This window comes from Ranitomeya variabilis, chromosome 1 (assembly GCF_051348905.1).
Source record: "Ranitomeya variabilis isolate aRanVar5 chromosome 1, aRanVar5.hap1, whole genome shotgun sequence".
NCBI classification, from domain to species: Eukaryota; Metazoa; Chordata; class Amphibia; order Anura; family Dendrobatidae; genus Ranitomeya; species Ranitomeya variabilis.
In genome coordinates, this window is record NC_135232.1 from 28,388,948 (window position 1) to 28,407,796 (window position 18,849).

Sequence of the window (18,849 nt, forward strand, 5' to 3'; positions counted from 1 at the left end):
TGGCCGTGCTCTGGTGTCTTCTGTATTATCCTCTCTCTGTATTACAGGCTGGTCGTGCTCTGGTGTCTCCTGTGTTATCCTCTGTATTACAGGCTGGCCGTGCTCTGATGTCTCCTGTGTTATCCTCTCTGTATTACAGGCTGGCCGTGCTCTGGCTTCTTCTGTATTATCCTCTCTGTATTACAGGCTGGCCATGCTCTGGTTTCTCCTGTATTATCCTCTCTGTATTACAGGCTGGCCGTGCTCTGGTGTCTCCTGTGTTATCCTCTGTATTACAGGCTGGCCGTGCTCTGGTGTCTCCTGTATTATCCTCTCTGTATTACAGGCTGGCCGTGCTCTGGCTTCTTCTGTATTATCCCCTCTGTATTACAGGCTGGCCGTGCTCTGGTGTCTCCTGTGTTATCCTCTCTGTATTACAGGCTGGCCGTGCTCTGGTGTCTCCTGTATTATCCTCTCTGTATTACAGGCTGGCCGTGCTCTGGTGTCTCCTGTGTTATCCTCTGTATTACAGGCTGGCCGTGCTCTGGTGTCTCCTGTATTATCCCCTCTGTATTACAGGCTGGCCGTGCTCTGGTTTCTCCTGTATCATCCTCTCTCTGTATTACAGGCTGGCCGTGCTCTGGCTTCTTCTGTATTATCCCCTCTGTATTACAGGCTGGCCGTGCTCTGGTGTCTCCTGTATTATCCTCTCTGTATTACAGGCTGGCCGTGCTCTGGTGTCTCCTGTGTTATCCTCTGTATTACAGGCTGGCCGTGCTCTGGTGTCTCCTGTATTATCCTCTCTGTATTACAGGCTGGCCGTGCTCTGGCTTCTTCTGTATTATCCCCTCTGTATTACAGGCTGGCCGTGCTCTGGTGTCTCCTGTATTATCCTCTCTGTATTACAGACTGGCCGTGCTCTGGTTTTTCCTGTATTATCCTCTCTGTATTACAGGCTGGCCGTGCTCTGGTTTCTCCTGTATTATCCTCTCTGTATTACAGGCTGGCCGTGCTCTGGTGTCTCCTGTATGATCCTCTCTGTATTACGGGCTGGCCGTGCTCTGGTTTCTCCTGTATTATCCTCTCTATATTACAGGCTGGCCGTGCTCTGGTGTCTCCTGTGTTATCCTCTCTGTATTACAGGCTGGCCGTGCTCTGGCTTCTTCTGTATTATCCTCTCTGTATTACAGGCTGGCCGTGCTCTGATGTCTCCTGTATTATCCTCTCTGTATTACAGGCTGGCCGTGCTCTGGTGTCTCCTGTGTTATCCTCTCTGTATTACAGGCTGGCCGTGCTCTGGTGTCTCCTGTGTTTATCCCCTCTGTATTACAGGCTGGCCGTGCTCTGGTGTCTTCTGTGTTATCCTCTCTGTATTACAGGCTGGCCGTGCTCTGGTGTCTCCTGTATTATCCTCTCTGTATTACAGGCTGGCCGTGCTCTGATGTCTCCTGTGTTATCCTCTCTGTATTACAGGCTGGCCGTGCTCTGGTGTCTCCTGTGTTATCCTCTCTGTATTACAGGCTGGCCGTGCTCTGATGTCTCCTGTATTATCCTCTCTGTATTACAGGCTGGCCGTGCTCTGGCGTCTCCTGTGTTATCCTCTCTATATTACAGGCTGGCCGTGCTCTGGTGTCTCCTGTGTTATCCTCTCTGTATTACAGGCTGGCCGTGCTCTGGCTTCTCCTGTATTATCCCCTCTGTATTACAGGCTGGCCGTGCTCTGGTTTCTCCTGTATTATCCCCTCTGTATTACAGGCTGGCCGTGCTGTGGCTTCTTCTGTATTATCCTCTCTGTATTACAGGCTGGCCGTGCTCTGGTGTCTCCTGTATGATCCTCTCTCTGTATTACAGGCTGGCCGTGCTCTGGTGTCTCCTGTATTATCCCCTCTGTATTACAGGCTGGCCGTGCTCTGGTTTCTCCTGTATTATCCTCTCTCTGTATTACAGGCTGGCCGTGCTCTGGTTTCTCCTGTATTATCCTCTCTCTGTATTACAGGCTGGCCGTGCTCTGGTTTCTCCTGTGTTATCCTCTCTCTGTATTACAGGCTGGCCGTGCTCTGGTGTCTCCTGTATTATCCCCTCTGTATTACAGGCTGGCCGTGCTCTGGTGTCTCCTGTATCATCCTCTCTCTGTATTACAGGCTGGCCGTGCTCTGGCTTCTCCTGTATGATCCTCTCTCTGTATTACAGGCTGGCCGTGCTCTGGTGTCTCCTGTATGATCCTCTCTCTGTATTACAGGCTGGCCGTGCTCTGGCTTCTCCAGTATGATCCTTTCTCTGTATTACAGGCTGGCCGTGCTCTGGTGTCTCCTGTATTATCCCCTCTGTATTACAGGCTGGCCGTGCTCTGGTGTCTCCTGTATCATCCTCTCTCTGTATTACAGGCTGGCCGTGCTCTGGCTTCTCCTGTATGATCCTTTCTCTGTATTACAGGCTGGCCGTGCTCTGGCGTCTCCTGTACAATCAGACTCTTTGGTACAAGACTCAGCTAAGGAAGAGGATTTCTCTCCATCGCTCCGTACATTCGGCACCCGAGATCCAAAATGAAGAAAAAGCCATTGGTTTTCTATTGTGCCATATACAGGCCAAGCTCCAGACCAGGGGAGATCAGATTTCGGGGGATTTACATCTTCTTCCATTCACTGGTAGAGTTTCACTTTTATACTTTAAAAAAAACACGCAGAAAATGGATCTTAAAGGTTTTTTTTTCATTTTCAGAAATTGATATTTTTGGGTAGTACATGTAAAAACAAGGACTTCTGCAATTCACTGCTTGTTAAAATTTGCATCCGTTCTCAAGATATTAGCAGTTTTTGTTTGTTTACAGCTGAGTCTCCATGGCAACAAGATATAAACAAAATTAAAATTGTTAATATCTGAAGAACGGAACCAAATTTTAGTAGGCAGTAAATTGCAAAAGTAAATGTTTTTATAAGTACTATCCGATGGTATCAATCTAGGAAAATGGGAAAAGACCCTTTAAATATTGTTCTGAGCATGCAGGCACTAGGGAGCGCAATCTTTCCTCAGAATTACATGGATGTGTGGACCAGATCGTCTCCTGTACGTTCTCATTCTCAGCTTTTCCTGCACTGAATCTTTCACTACAGGAGAAGAATATTTCTTATTAGGATCTTACAGAGAGTCGGTAGAGTTCTGGAAAAAACAACTGCTGGAGACGAGCACTCGAGGTAAACGTCCTGTTCTGTCTTTCACAATTATTTTAGTTACATCCAAAAGGAAGTAAGAATTCTTAATGTAAAATGAGGCCATGGTTGTATGTGCAAAGCACCAATGCGAATCTATGCGTCTCCACGGTAACAGACTACAAATCCTGCATGTGTAGTCTGATTCTGCTATGCGTCTCCACGGTAACAGACTACAAATCCTGCATGTGTAGTCTGATTCTGCTATGCGTCTCCACGGTAACAGACTACAAATCCTGCATGTGTAGTCTGATTCTGCAATGCGTCTCCACGGTAACAGACTACAAATCCTGCATGTGTAGTCTGATTCTGCTATGCATCTCCACGGTAACAGACTACAAATCCTGCATGTGTAGTCTGATTCTGCTATGCATCTCCACGGTAACAGACTACAAATCCTGCATGTGTAGTCTGATTCTGCTATGCGTCTCCATGGTAACAGACTATTGTGTAGTCTGATTCTACTATGCATCTCCACGGTAACAGACTACAAATCCTACATGTGTAGTCTGATTCTGCTATGCGTTTGCACGGTAACAGACTACAAATCCTACATGTGTAGTCTGATTCTGGAGTCATACGAGGCTTTCTGCTTCATACTAATATACATTTGTTCGTTATCCAGAAGTCACAGACACATGGCTCAGACATGGCTGCTGGATTAGAAAACTAAAGGATTTCTCTGTTGCTTTTTACTTTAGAGGCACATAGATCTGCATGGGAGCTGTAGACCCAAAACGGTAGATCGAGGCTATTTGCAAAACGTGTCTTTTTTCGGTCTTGGAGAACATGGGCAATACTGGGGAACATGTAGGGATGTTGATGTATGCACATAACGGTCTGGGCTGCGAGTTAAGCCTTAAAGGGGTCGTCTATGATTAGGAAAGAGGGTCTTTTTTTTTTTTTTTGGCGCTGACACCGCCACCCTTGGTCGCTGACATGAGCGTGGCACCTGCGAGTTCCTATTCTGCATTATTGGAGTCAGCAGAAGGTGGAGCGAGCCCTGTCGGCGGCCACGTCAATGTGATGCGTGGCTCATAGCTGTAGATTGCAGAAACTCTTCATGTGGTTCTTGTTGGCAGGAGGCAGGAGGAGCGAGGCGCTGCAGACGCGGTATTACCTGGCGCTGCTCTACTGCCGCCTCTATCACTACGACCTCAATGACGCCCAGGGAATGTGCGACCAGCTGGTGCAGGAGCTGCTGGTCCGGTCCAGTCTGCTGCCCGAGCCGCGGAGCCAGGAGGAGACCCCTGCAGGTCAGTGTGACCACCGCTGCTCCACACACCTCCACCAGGACACCTGCAGCAGCTGTATTCTAACAGCAGGGGGTGCTGCAGCAGATTCAGGGTTTTTGTGACTCTCACGTGCTAGGTGTCAAGGAGGTGGAGCCAAATATACTATTACTTTCAGGGATTAAATCATGGACCCCCCAAGTCCTGATCATCATTATGACATCGGTTCAGGTCCGGCGCCCGATGTCCCTCTGTGGCGGGATGTAATCAGTAAATGGAGCTGGGACACCATGTATTGGCCTTTTTCGGTACTGCAGCTCAGATCCCTGTCCCTTCAATAGGACCGAGATGCAGTACCAAGAACAGCCACTACACAGAGTATGGCGCTGTTCTGTCCAATTATGTGCACTTTCAGCCGCCAGGTGCGCAGTGAGCTCCCCCTAGTAGTGAGCAACTGGGATTTTATAGCATTTTTCACTAAAATGTTTTCTTCTGCACTCAGAGAATGGACATGTCGCACCTACTGCATGTAGAAAGGAACAGATTAATGCGACACTAAAACTAAATATCGTAATTGAAGAGCCTTGAATGTCTGTCTGTGTCTATGTATGGGCAGAGGACGAGCCCTGCAGCTAACTTGTGTGTATATATCTCCTGTACCTCCACAGGTCATCCTCCGCCCGGAGGCCGGTCGCTGGCGCAGGTGCACCCAGAAGCAGCACTCGCTGTGATCCGCTCCATGGGCAGGTTCATGGCGGCATATTTCACCAACCAGCGGCTGTACGTGTTTCCTCCACACAACGTGAGCGTGCTGGCTCCGCTCCATGTCTCTGCAGGTAACGCTGTAAGCAGCCGTGCAAAACCTCATCTACAACTGTCTGATGCAGTTATATAGCTCATCATAGACTCAATAAAAGCCCCGCCTGTCTGTGTCCCTCCCCCTGCACCCTGTCTGTCTCCGCTCCGCACACTCCATCTTCCCCCTTCGCCTTCATTCTCCCATGTGCTATCTTTCCTCCTTGCCCCTTTCGTCCTCCTTTCGCCTCCTTTCCCCTTTGGTTCTCCCTTCCCCTTTGGTCCTCCCTTCCCCTTTGGTCCTCCCTTCCCCTTTGGTCCTCCCTTCCCCTTTGGTCCTCCCTTCCCCTTTGGTCCTCCCTCCCCCTTTGGTCCTCCCTCCCCCTTTGGTCCTCCCTCCCCCTTTGGTCCTCCCTCCCCCTTTGGTCCTCCCTCCCCCTTTGGTCCTCCCTCCCCCTTTGGTCCTCCCTCCCCCTTTGGTCCTCCCTCCCCCTTTGGTCCTCCCTCCCCTTTGGTCCTCCCTCCCCCTTTGGTCCTCCCTCCCCCTTTGGTCCTCCCTCCCCCTTTGGTCCTCCCTCCCCCTTTGGTCCTCCCTCCCCCTTTGGTCCTCCCTCCCCCTTTGGTCCTCCCTCCCCCTTTGGTCCTCCCTCCCCCTTTGGTCCTCCCTTCGCCTTTCGTCCTCCCTTCGCCTTTCGTCCTCCCTTCGCCTTTCGTCCTCCCTTCGCCTTTCGTCCTCCCATGCACCGTCTTTTTCCCCCTCTCGCTTCGTTCTCCCATGCGCCATCTTTCCCCCTGTGCTCTGTTCCCCCCATGCGCCGATCTCTCTTTAATGTCTCCTGTGTCTTCCCGCAGTTGAACCCCCTCGGGTCGTTCCGCTGCAGCATGGATTAGTTGCTGCTGCGGTCAGAGGTCAGAACCTTTCCAGTGTCTGGACCGTGGACTATACCCTTGACCTGCTGCTTATCGGGGGCCTGGTAACAGAAGCCGCGTGGCTGGCGAACACACTGGGAGACTGGAAGATGTCAGTCTCCATGTCGGTGGCTTATAACCTGCACAGGAGCAGCATCGCTGAGGAGTAGGTGCCGCGAGGAGGCGCACGAGAGGCCGCCGTCTGTGCTACACAGCCTCATTACTCTCCTTGGTTGCAGGCAGAGAGGAGCATTTCCTGCAATGTCCACGCATCTGTCTCCTGCACACATATTCCAGGAGAAGCTGCAGTCCTTCCTCGGTCGGCCACCTAGTACTCGAGTCTCGGAGCGAGGTCAGACCGAAGCGGATCTATTCAATGGTAAACGTCTGATGGGGCGAAGCGAGGAGCAGATAACACCCTGATGGGAGATGATGGGGCTGTAGGGTAACGATTCTGGGGCACTCAGGGCTGGAGACAAACACCAGAAAGCAGAGAAGCTGCTCAGCTCTCCTCTGCCAAAGAAATCAATATCAGAAAGTGATGCCTTATAGTCTTATGTCTACGACTCCTGTGCAGATATATGCGTCTCCATGGTAACAGACTACAGACGACCACTGTGCGGTCAGACCCTGCAGTCCTGCTGCTTCCTTCCATCTGTCCACTATTTCATGATTGCAGACACTTGGAAGATTAGCAAAAGACAGGGTACACGGCCGCATGACTGCAGGTGCTGATTACACAGGGTCTGGTTGTCAGAGGTCGAGCACCAGTTCTATTCCTATCTCTTGCCATCATCCCAGTAGGTATTTGCAGGTGCAGGGTCACTAAGGCCACTTGCCTCCTAATGTGGGGTGCCATTCTACCCGTTCTTCACTTACATTCAATGTTTTGTACTTTTCAGTCCTTCATTGGGGAACACAGAAACCATGGAGGATGCTACCTGCAGGCTGATCCTATTCTTACATCCTAAATGAAAATGTTCTCCCCTGCAGACTTCTCCCTCCTTGCTGCAGGCGGCAGTTGCTGCAGGCGGCAGTTGCTGCAGGCGGCAGTTGCTGCAGGCGGCAGTTGCTGCAGGCGGCAGTTGCTGCAGGCGGCAGCTTAAGCAGGAGTGGAGAATTCTGCGGTAACAGTATATTATTCAGTTTTCCACCCCAGGGACAGCTTTCCAGCTTTGGGACGTCCCATGGTTTCTGGTTCCCTCAATGAAGGTCACCGAGAACCAGAATTACAGCGAATACCAAAAATCTTTATTTTTCTGACTTCAGATCCCATTGAGGAAGAGGATGCGGATCTTGTGTTCAGCTCAGTACAAGAGATGCTGAAGGCAGCCGTAATGGCCGACGCAGAAATTCTCACCGAAACTCTCCACCAACTGATGGACTCCGCAAAGGAGCTCAGCGGAAAACTGTCCGGTCTGGTGCCGGAGCGCTTATATCTCCCAGCACCGCCGCTCTACTGTCCGCAGCCTTCATCAGTCAGCGAGGTAAGTGATCAGTAGTCAGCTGCCCGTCCTGTGTTATTGGGCCGTCCTCCTGCGGTGTAGGCGTGCTCTCGTCCTCCTGCGGTGTAGGCGTGCTCTCGTCCTCCTGCGGTGTAGGCGTGCTCTCGTCCTCCTGCGGTGTAGGCGTCCTTTCGTCCTCCTGCGGTGTAGGCGTGCTCTCGTCCTCCTGCGGTGTAGGCGTGCTCTCGTCCTCCTGCGGTGTAGGCGTGCTCTCGTCCTCCTGCGGTGTAGGCGTGCTCTCGTCCTCCTGCGGTGTAGGCGTGCTCTCGCCCTCCTGCGGTGTAGGCGTGCTCTCGTCCTCCTGCGGTGTAGGCGTGCTCTCGTCCTCCTGCGGTGTAGGCGTGCTCTCGTCCTCCTGCGGTGTAGGCGTGCTCTCGTCCTCCTGCGGTGTAGGCGTGCTCTCGTCCTCCTGCGGTGTAGGCGTGCTCTCGCCCTCCTGCGGTGTAGGCGTGCTCTCGTCCTCCTGCGGTGTAGGCGTGCTCTCGTCCTCCTGCGGTGTAGGCGTGCTCTCGTCCTCCTGCGGTGTAGGCGTCCTTTCGTCCTCCTGCGGTGTAGGCGTGCTCTCGTCCTCCTGCGGTGTAGGCGTGCTCTCGTCCTCCTGCGGTGTAGGCGTGCTCTCGTCCTCCTGCGGTGTAGGCGTGCTCTCGTCCTCCTGCGGTGTAGGCGTCCTTTCGTCCTCCTGCGGTGTAGGCGTGCTCTCGTCCTCCTGCGGTGTAGGCGTGCTCTCGTCCTCCTGCGGTGTAGGCGTGCTCTCGTCCTCCTGCGGTGTAGGCGTGCTCTCGTCCTCCTGCGGTGTAGGCGTGCTCTCGTCCTCCTGCGGTGTAGGCGTGCTCTCGTCCTCCTGCGGTGTAGGCGTCCTTTCGTCCTCCTGCGGTGTAGGCGTGCTCTCGTCCTCCTGCGGTGTAGGCGTGCTCTCGTCCTCCTGCGGTGCAGGCGTGCTCTCGTCCTCCTGCGGTGTAGGCGTGCTCTCGTCCTCCTGCGGTGTAGGCGTGCTCTCGTCCTCCTGCGGTGTAGGCGTGCTCTCGTCCTCCTGCGGTGTAGGCGTGCTCTCGTCCTCCTGCGGTGTAGGCGTGCTCTCGTCCTCCTGCGGTGTAGGCGTGCTCTCGTCCTCCTGCGGTGTAGGCGTCCTTTCGTCCTCCTGCGGTGTAGGCGTGCTCTCGTCCTCCTGCGGTGTAGGCGTGCTCTCGTCCTCCTGCGGTGTAGGCGTGCTCTCGTCCTCCTGCGATGTAGGCGTGCTCTCGTCCTCCTGCGGTGCGGGCGTGCTCTCATCCTCCTGCGGTGTAGGTGTGCTCTCGTCCTCCTGCGGTGTAGGCGTGCTCTCGTCCTCCTGTGGTGTAGGCGTGCTCTCGTCCTCCTGCGGTGTAGGCGTGCTCTCATCCTCCTGCGGTGTAGGCGTGCTCTCGTCCTCCTGCGGTACGGGCGTGCTCTCGTCCTCCTGCGGTGTAGGTGTGCTCTCGTCCTCCTGCGGTGTAGGCGTGCTCTCGTCCTCCTGCGGTGTAGGCGTGCTCTCGTCCTCCTGCAGTGTAGGCGTGCTCTCATCCTCCTGCGGTGTAGGCGTGCTCTCATCCTCCTGCGGTACGGGCGTGCTCTCGTCCTCCTGCGGTGTAGGTGTGCTCTCGTCCTCCTGCGGTGTAGGCGTGCTTTCATCCTCCTGCGGTGTAGGCGTGCTCTCGTCCTCCTGCGGTGCGGGCGCGCTCTCGTCCTCCTGCGGTGCGGGCGTTATCTTGTCCTCCTACCGTGCGGGCGTGCTCTCATCCTCCTGCGGTGTAGGCGTGCTCTCATCCTCCTGCGGTGTAGGCGTGCTCTCGTCCTCCTGCGGTGTAGGCGTGCTCTCGTCCTCCTGCGGTGTAGGCGTGCTCTCGTCCTCCTGCGGTGTAGGCGTGCTCTCGTCCTCCTGCGGTGTAGGCGTGCTCTCGTCCTCCTGCGGTGTAGGCGTGCTCTCATCCTCCTGCGGTACGGGCGTGCTCTCGTCCTCCTGCGGTGTAGGCGTGCTCTCGTCCTCCTGCGGTGTAGGCGTCCTTTCGTCCTCCTGCGGTGTAGGCGTGCTCTCGTCCTCCTGCGGTGTAGGCGTGCTCTCGTCCTCCTGCGGTGTAGGCGTGCTCTCGTCCTCCTGCGGTGCAGGCGTGCTCTCGTCCTCCTGCGGTGTAGGCGTGCTCTCGTCCTCCTGCGGTGTAGGCGTGCTCTCGTCCTCCTGCGGTGTAGGCGTGCTCTCGTCCTCCTGCGGTGTAGGCGTCCTTTCGTCCTCCTGCGGTGTAGGCGTGCTCTCGTCCTCCTGCGGTGTAGGCGTGCTCTCGTCCTCCTGCGGTGCAGGCGTGCTCTCGTCCTCCTGCGGTGTAGGCGTGCTCTCGTCCTCCTGCGGTGTAGGCGTGCTCTCGTCCTCCTGCGGTGTAGGCGTGCTCTCGTCCTCCTGCGGTGTAGGCGTGCTCTCGTCCTCCTGCGGTGTAGGCGTGCTCTCGTCCTCCTGCGGTGTAGGCGTGCTCTCGTCCTCCTGCGGTGTAGGCGTCCTTTCGTCCTCCTGCGGTGTAGGCGTGCTCTCGTCCTCCTGCGGTGTAGGCGTGCTCTCGTCCTCCTGCGATGTAGGCGTGCTCTCGTCCTCCTGCGGTGCGGGCGTGCTCTCATCCTCCTGCGGTGTAGGTGTGCTCTCGTCCTCCTGCGGTGTAGGCGTGCTCTCGTCCTCCTGCGGTGTAGGCGTGCTCTCGTCCTCCTGCGGTGTAGGCGTGCTCTCATCCTCCTGCGGTGTAGGCGTGCTCTCGTCCTCCTGCGGTACGGGCGTGCTCTCGTCCTCCTGCGGTGTAGGTGTGCTCTCGTCCTCCTGCGGTGTAGGCGTGCTCTCGTCCTCCTGCGGTGTAGGCGTGCTCTCGTCCTCCTGCGGTGTAGGCGTGCTCTCATCCTCCTGCGGTGTAGGCGTGCTCTCATCCTCCTGCGGTACGGGCGTGCTCTCGTCCTCCTGCGGTGTAGGTGTGCTCTCGTCCTCCTGCGGTGTAGGCGTGCTTTCATCCTCCTGCGGTGTAGGCGTGCTCTCGTCCTCCTGCGGTGCGGGCGCGCTCTCGTCCTCCTGCGGTGCGGGCGTTATCTTGTCCTCCTACCGTGCGGGCGTGCTCTCATCCTCCTGCGGTGTAGGCGTGCTCTCATCCTCCTGCGGTGTAGGCGTGCTCTCGTCCTCCTGCGGTGTAGGCGTGCTCTCGTCCTCCTGCGGTGTAGGCGTGCTCTCGTCCTCCTGCGGTGTAGGCGTGCTCTCGTCCTCCTGCGGTGTAGGCGTGCTCTCGTCCTCCTGCGGTGTAGGCGTGCTCTCATCCTCCTGCGGTACGGGCGTGCTCTCGTCCTCCTGCGGTGTAGGCGTGCTCTCGTCCTCCTGCGGTGTAGGCGTGCTCTCATCCTCCTGCGGTGTAGGCGTGCTCTCGTCCTCCTGCGGTGCGGGCGCGCTCTCGTCCTCCTGCGGTGCGGGCGTTATCTTGTCCTCCTACCGTGCGGGCGTGCTCTCATCCTCCTGCGGTGTAGGCGTGCTCTCATCCTCCTGCGGTGCGGGCGTGCTCTCGTCCTCCTGCCGTGCTGGCGGGTTCTGTTGGGGATGTGGTAGTGGTCGAATGACTGGAGGATTTCCAATGTCTGGTGACTTTCTTCTTCACTCTTCTTCTTAGGAGGATCCCAGCGATTTTCTCTTGTATTCGGAGAAGCGGAGCCGCCAGAGCCTGTCGGGCGTCCTGCAGCGCGCACTCCTCCTGCTCCGCGCAGCTCATTGCTCTCTCCCCGCTGCCCAGTGGTACATCAAGCAGATCAAACGGGCAAGAAAAGTCATGCAGAAGGTATCTGTCCAGGGGTAGATGGGCGTCTGGGCAGGTGATACACACAACGTTACTTCCATGAATTGACTTTGGATTTTGTAGATTAGAGCCAAAGCTTCGCTGCCGCCTCTCGATTCCCTTCCGGAAAACTTGCAGAATTACGCGAACAGTCGGACGGTGCTGCTAAAGCCGGGACCCAGCGGAGAAGCCCCAGATGACCTGGTGTCCTGCAGCATCGTAGGTGCGACCGATGGAAGAGTCATGTAGTATCAAGATGCGGGAAACCTCCGAGGATTAATATTGGCGTGGACCTGATGAGTAAGGTGACATTTCTGCATTTTCCTCTCCACAGTCTGTTTTCGGGAGCTCTGCGCCCTGTGCTGGATGCTTCATGTACGGGAGCGATTGTCTCTGAGCTGCAGACAATACCAGATGGCGCGAGACAGCGGGCAATTGTTCAAGGTGATGGATTCATTAGGCTTTATACTTGAAGGGATTTTCCTCCTCTTCCCCCTAGTGCAGTTTTGCTTTGGTAAAAAAAAAAAAAAAGGTTGCAGTCTCTGCCCCTCCCCCGGTGTGTTATTGTCTGTAGCGCTGACTGCGGCCAATCAGAAACTGCATCTGGGGACAGAGGTTTTCTCTTACGCCTCATTGGGGGACACAGGACCATGGGTGTTATGTTGCTGACACTAGGAGGACACTAAGTAATACAGAAAGAATAGCTCCTCCCCTGCAGTATACACCCTCCTGCTGGCTCTCAGCTCCTCCCCTGCAGTATACACCCTCCTGCTGGCTCTCAGCTCCTCCCCTGCAGTGTACACCCTCCTGCTGGCTCTCGGCTCCTCCCCTGCAGTATACACCCTCCTGCTGGCTCTCGGCTCCTCCCCTGCAGTATACACCCTCCTGCTGGCTCTCAGCTCCTCCCCTGCAGTATACACCCTCCTGCTGGCTCTCAGCTCCTCCCCTGCAGTATACACCCTCCTGCTGGCTCTCAGCTCCTCCCCTGCAGTGTACACCCTCCTGCTGGCTCTCAGCTCCTCCCCTGCAGTATACACCCTCCTGCTGGCTCTCGGCTCCTCCCCTGCAGTGTACACCCTCCTGCTGGCTCTCAGCTCCTCCCCTGCAGTGTACACCCTCCTGCTGGCTCTCAGCTCCTCCCCTGCAGTATACACCCTCCTGCTGGCTCTCAGCTCCTCCCCTGCAGTATACACCCTCCTGCTGGCTCCCGGCTCCTCCCCTGCAGTATACACCCTCCTGCTGGCTCTCAGCTCCTCCCCTGCAGTATACGCCCTCCTGCTGGCTCTCAGCTCCTCCCCTGCAGTATACACCCTCCTGCTGGCTCTCCGCTCCTCCCCTGCAGTATACACCCTCCTGCTGGCTCTCAGCTCCTCCCCTGCAGTATACGCCCTCCTGCTGGCTCTCGGCTCCTCCCCTGCAGTGTACACCCTCCTGCTGGCTCTCCTCTCCTGCAGTATACACCCTCCTGCTGGCTCTCAGCTCCTCCCCTGCAGTATACACCCTCCTGCTGGCTCCCAGCTCCTCCCCTGCAGTATACACCCTCCTGCTGGCTCTCAGCTCCTCCCCTGCAGTATACACCCTCCTGCTGGCTCTCAGCTCCTCCCCTGCAGTATACACCCTCCTGCTGGCTCTCAGCTCCTCCCCTGCAGTATACACCCTCCTGCTGGCTCTCAGCTCCTCCCCTGCAGTATACACCCTCCTGCTGGCTCTCAGCTCCTCCCCTGCAGTATACACCCTCCTGCTGGCTCTCAGCTCCTCCCCTGCAGTATACACCCTCCTGCTGGCTCTCAGTGAACCAGTTCTTGCTTAGTGTCTGTAGGAGGCACTTGGGTCTGCTTTCAGACCCCACCGTTTTTATTTTAGCTTTTGATTTTTTGTTCTATTTTTCCTTTAACGGAGCGAATGGGGGCGACGGATCCTTTCTAGGTTCTGATCTCCCCCGAACCATCAACAGGCGAGTACGTGGAGCGTCCCTCCCGTACCCTTTCCTGCACCGTTGGATGCCAGCCCTGAGCTCATATTACGGGCGACGGTTCCTTTGCTTTCGGATCTCCCCCCTCTATAGCAGGCAACCACATGGAGTAGTCCTCCATCTACCTCTCCTGGAGCCAGGTGCATAGCCGGACATGATATATATGGCGTCCGTGCAGCCCCCCTCTGCATCACCACTGATATAGCGGATGACGCATGGCGGCAGAAGCTCTCCACCCCCTTTCTCGGGGCTGTGTCTCGTGCATGCTCTGACCCTCGGCCTCTCCGCGCTCCCTCCTTGGGGCTGCGTCTCGTGCATGCTCTGACCCTCGGCCTCTCCACGCTCCCTCCTTGGGGCTGCGTCTCGTGCATGCTCTGACCCTCGGCCTCTCCGCGCTCCCTCCTTGGGGCTGCGTCTCGTGCATGCTCTGACCCTCGGCCTCTCCACGCTCCCTCTCTTGGGGCTGCGTCTCGTGCATGCTATGACCCTCGGCCTCTCCGCGCTCCCTCCTTGGGACTACGTCTCGTGCATGCTCTGACCCTCAGCCTCTCCGCGCTCCCTCCTTGGGGCTGCGTCTCGTGCATGCTCTGACCCTCAGCCTCTCCACGCTCCCTCCTTGGGGCTGCGTCTCGTGCATGCTCTGACCCTCAGCCTCTCCGCGCTCCCTCTCTCAGGGCTGCGTCTCGTGCATGCTCTGACCCTCGGCCTCTCCACGCTCCCTCTCTTGGGGCTGCGTCTCGTGCATGCTCTGACCCTCGGCCTCTCCACGCTCCCTCTCTTGGGGCTGCGTCTCGTGCATGCTCTGACCCTCAGCCTCTCCGCGCTCCCTCCTTGGGGCTGCGTCTCGTGCATGCTCTGACCCTCAGCCTCTCCACGCTCCCTCTCTCGGGGCTGCGTCTTGTGCATGCTCTGACCCTCGGCCTCTCCACGCTCCCTCTCTTGGGGCTGCGTCTCGTGCATGCTCTGACCCTCGGCCTCTCCGCGCTCCCTCCTTGGGGCTGCGTCTCGTGCATGCTCTGACCCTCGGCCTCTCCGCGCTCCCTCCTTGGGACTACGTCTCGTGCATGCTCTGACCCTCAGCCTCTCCGCGCTCCCTCCTTGGGGCTGCGTCTCGTGCATGCTCTGACCCTCAGCCTCTCCGCGCTCCCTCTCTCGGGGCTGCGTCTTGTGCATGCTCTGACCCTCGGCCTCTCCACGCTCCCTCTCTTGGGGCTGCGTCTCGTGCATGCTCTGACCCTCGGCCTCTCCGCGCTCCCTCCTTGGGACTACGTCTCGTGCATGCTCTGACCCTCAGCCTCTCCGCGCTCCCTCCTTGGGGCTGCGTCTCGTGCATGCTCTGACCCTCGGCCTCTCCGCGCTCCCTCCTTGGGGCTGCGTCTCGTGCATGCTCTGACCCTCGGCCTCTCCACGCTCCCTCCTTGGGGCTGCGTCTCGTGCATGCTCCGACAGTCAGCCTGAATCTGCTCCCTCGGAGCTGCGTCCCGTACATGCTCTGACCATTGGCCTTTCCCCGCTTCTTCCAGACTGCAGACCAGGTGGACTCCTGTGTGACCGAGCGATGTTTCGAGGCTTTGGACTGGGCCTGCCGCATGCTGCCGTTCACCAGGGCCACAAATAGTGAGGAGCTGATCCAGGATCTCATCCTCAGTCTGATCAGCGAGTTGCCTCCAGTGAAAAAGGTAAAACCTCCACTCTCCATCTCATGGACTTTTACGGCACCGATGGGTGGACGTTCCTTCACAGCAGCAATATATGTAAGAAAGATGACCCTGATTCTGACCTTGTCACATACGGCCGACATCCTGCTGCCACGGCTGGGATGTGAGGTCTCCGATCCTGGTAATGTAACCACTTTGATGCCATGGTCTTTCGATCATGGCCCCATTATAAGCCCCTCTCTCCCCTTTGGATCTCTGTGCCACGATAGTTAGCCATGGTAGTCGGCCCCAGGTCTGCCGTAGACGTGAGCCCCTAATACTACAGCGCTGCTCGCTGAGTCAGAAGCCGCAGGATCCTTCTCTGGTTTTGCAGTCACCTTTACCATGTGGTCGTCTTCCTGTAGGTTGCGGAGATCATGGTCACAGCTTTTCCTAATCCTGATGACGTCCGTGTGCCGCTACGAGACAAGTATCACTCGGTGCAGCAGCGACTGAGACACTCCAGAATAAGAGGTGACTGTGGCTCCTGGACCCATCTATAGACCCTGATCTATGGACCCCCCTATAGACCAGTCTCTGCTTGTTGTAGGGCCCCACAGCGAGGAAACTATGTCCGTCATTCTCCACCACATGCAGAGGGTGCGGAGGAAGGCTCTCAGACGGGTCCAGAGGAACATTGGTCCGGTGGAGACATATTTGTGGGAACCTCCTCTGGATGAAAACCTGGGGGATGAGCTCCGCTGTTATGATAAGTACTCACTGGGCACCACAAGTCTCAGCAGGAGCACAATAACTGACCTGGGAAGGCCGCAGATCTACAGCGACACTGACACGTTATCTGACGCAGTGATGGGGAAAGAAATGGATGACAGGTAATGATCATTCACATGCAAGGACGTTTAGGGACAAGGAAGATGGAGGAAGAGAAGCAAAGAGAGTCTGCAAGTCACTGAGTGGTGGCAGAATAATCTATGTAGTGAGCTCACCCTAGTGGTGGCTGTATAAATCTGTATGCAGTGAGCTCCCCCTAGTGGTGGCTGTATAAATCTGTATGTAGTGAGCTCCCCCTAGTGGTGACTGTATAAATATGTATGTAGTGAGCTCCTCCTAGTGGTGGCTGTATAAATATGTGTGTAGTGAGCTCCCCCTAGTGGTGGCTGTATAAATCTGTATGTAGTGAGCTCCCCCTAGTGGTGACTGTATATATCTGTATGTAGTGAACTCCCCCTAGTGGTGACTGTATAAATCTGTATGTAGTGAGCTCACTCTAGTGGTGGCTGTATAAATCTGTATGTAGTGAGCTCCCCCTAGTGGTGACTGTATAAATCTGTATGTAGTGAGCTCTCCCTAGTGGTGACTGTATAAATCTGTATGTAGTGAACTCTTTTATTATAAAAATACAAAACTTACAATCAATAAATAGCACAAATCAAAACCCCAGCAAAAGCAACTGTCCGAGTCCAACATTACCACCCCCCCAGTCCAAAGCAAAGTCCGAGTCCAGCATAACTGCCCCCAGTCAAAGCAACCCCGCAAAAGAAAACAAAACTGCCTTCTTCTTTCTCAGAGAAGCTTCATCCATCTTTCTTTCTTATGTTGTTTTCCGTCCTTTACTCGTCTTTTCACTTTTTATCCATCCAGATCTCCTCCTCCCCAGGTTACATCACCCAAGGAGAGAAGAAACATTTTATTAATACACACGCACATACACACTTCATACCAAACCTGACAAAGAAAAACTCTGGTCCATCGCCCAAAAAGAAACATTATAGCCACCTGGCTTAAACACATCTATCTAAATCACACAAAACACATTTTTTTTCCTTTTTATCTATTTTATATTTTTTTTTTTTTTTTTTTTTTTTACACAGCAAACACAACTATAAACAACCTACCACCAAACCCACACAATACAAAAATTAGCTCACCGAGGAACTTATATCCTCTTGCCTACAAGACAGGATCATCACATTACAATACAATGCTACATAACTCTATATACAACACTTACCCAGAGCCAGGATTGGTGCCTGTGAGCCCTATATCAATAATTCACTTCTGCAAAACAAAAATCTGATAGTGAAAAGCCCCAGCCCGCCACCGGGAAACCGGAGATGACAGGCTTCTACCCTAACAATCCTTACCCTACCAGCCGTCCCTACCTGTCTAGACATCTGCCCCTATTCATCTACCTACCTTTCCCTGTCTCTCCCTGCCTGACCCTACTACCCTACCTAACTCACCGCGTGCCCACCTAACTGTCCCTAGGCTGTCCCTATCCTGTCCCTAACTATCTACCTGTCCCTACTGAAGCTGTCTACCTGTCCCTATCATTTACCTGCTTATCTAAGCCCTAGGTACATTAAATGAGAACCCTCTCCAGAGAAGAGAGTCCCTCGCTGCACCCAGCCTGTCATACTCCAGAGAGCGCACCTTCACCAGGCCACCAAGAATGTTCCTAACAACCTCGTCCCTGGGGAGGATTTTCTGCTGAGTTGACACTAAGCACCGTGCATTCCACGTGTAAAACCTGACCACTAAACTGACTAGAAATAAAGTGCCCCGATCTCGGCCACCCAGGGATCCGAATGCCCCATACGCCCACTCCGCATAGGAAAGGTGTGCCAGCCGAGGCCAGCCTATGGAAGTACCCACCCTGTTGTAGACCCCTGTATTAAAAGGACACTGAAGGAGGAAGTGCTCCATGCTTTCCAGCGTGTCGCAACACCCCTCACGGGGACAACCCCGATCATCGGAGTTCCTACACTTCAGGTTGTCCCTTACATACAGTTTCCCATGGAAGCAGCGCCAAGCCAAGTCCCAAAACTTCAAGGGGACCCGTGTAGAATTCAATAACCTCAGCCCACCGTCCAGATCCCGACTTGGGCAATCTTTGAGCACCAGAGGCTTCTGGAAATGGGTCAACAGGACCCTCCTGTCAAGGAATTTCCTCGACATGGTCCTGATCTCCCACATTCCCAGACCCCACCGGCGGATCACCTTCAGAACCGGGGTAGCGTAAGCCGGGAGATGCCCGTGCGGTGTGCGCAGGTCCTTCACTTGCCCTCCTGTCTCCCATTCCTGGAAGAAGGGTCGAAGCCATCCCCTGCAGGAGAATACCCACGGAGGAGCCCTCTCTGACCAGAGGTTGGCGATGTTAGTCTTGACAAAAGTGTTTATTAGAAACACCACTGGGTTGACCATACCCAACCCTCCTAGTCTCCTCGTGCGGTACGTGACCTCCCGCTTGACTAGGTTCAGCCTATTTCCCCATAACATCTGGAAAAACAGGCTGTAGACCCGTGTCCAGAGCGGCTCTGGCAACATGCAGACACTGCCCAGGTATATTAACAAGGGTAGCAAAAAACCCTTAACCAGGCTAACCCTTTCCCTCAGGGTCAAAGACCAACCCTTCCATTGGTCCACCTTCTGGGCGGCGATCTTAAGTCTGCCCTCCCAATTTTGCTGGGGGTAGTCCCCAGGGCCAAATTCGATGCCTAGGATTTTTGCCGATGCCTGGGGCTCTGGAAGAGTGTCCGGGAGACCAAAACTAGGGTCACCCCCTCCCAGCCAGAGACTCTCACACTTTTCCTGATTAATTCTGGACCCAGAAGCCTCCGAGTAGCGATCAACCTCAGACATGATCCACTCTGCCTCCTCACCCGAGGACACGAAAAGGGAGACGTCATCGGCATACGCTACCACCCTCAGAGTGGCTTCCGGGGCCACCTGGTCCATCCTGACTCCCGCCAACGGCCCACGCTCAATCCTCCTTAAAAGGGGATCTATCGCG

General features: G+C 55.4%; 1 protein-coding gene across 1 annotated transcript in view; it reads left to right on the plus strand.

Annotated features, from left to right (window-relative positions):
- CPLANE1 (ciliogenesis and planar polarity effector complex subunit 1) overlaps nt 1-18,849 on the plus strand; it is a 102,071-nt gene that overhangs the window by 37,246 nt on the left and 45,976 nt on the right. Inside the window, exons 12-24 of the mRNA XM_077280406.1 lie at nt 2,413-2,624; nt 3,090-3,170; nt 4,268-4,441; nt 5,086-5,253; nt 6,065-6,287; nt 6,361-6,500; nt 7,391-7,608; nt 11,265-11,429; nt 11,511-11,649; nt 11,761-11,870; nt 14,922-15,077; nt 15,461-15,569; nt 15,646-15,928. Of these exons, the coding sequence (XP_077136521.1) occupies nt 2,413-2,624; nt 3,090-3,170; nt 4,268-4,441; nt 5,086-5,253; nt 6,065-6,287; nt 6,361-6,500; nt 7,391-7,608; nt 11,265-11,429; nt 11,511-11,649; nt 11,761-11,870; nt 14,922-15,077; nt 15,461-15,569; nt 15,646-15,928 (2,178 nt within the window). The remainder of the gene's footprint in view (nt 1-2,412; nt 2,625-3,089; nt 3,171-4,267; nt 4,442-5,085; nt 5,254-6,064; nt 6,288-6,360; nt 6,501-7,390; nt 7,609-11,264; nt 11,430-11,510; nt 11,650-11,760; nt 11,871-14,921; nt 15,078-15,460; nt 15,570-15,645; nt 15,929-18,849) is intronic.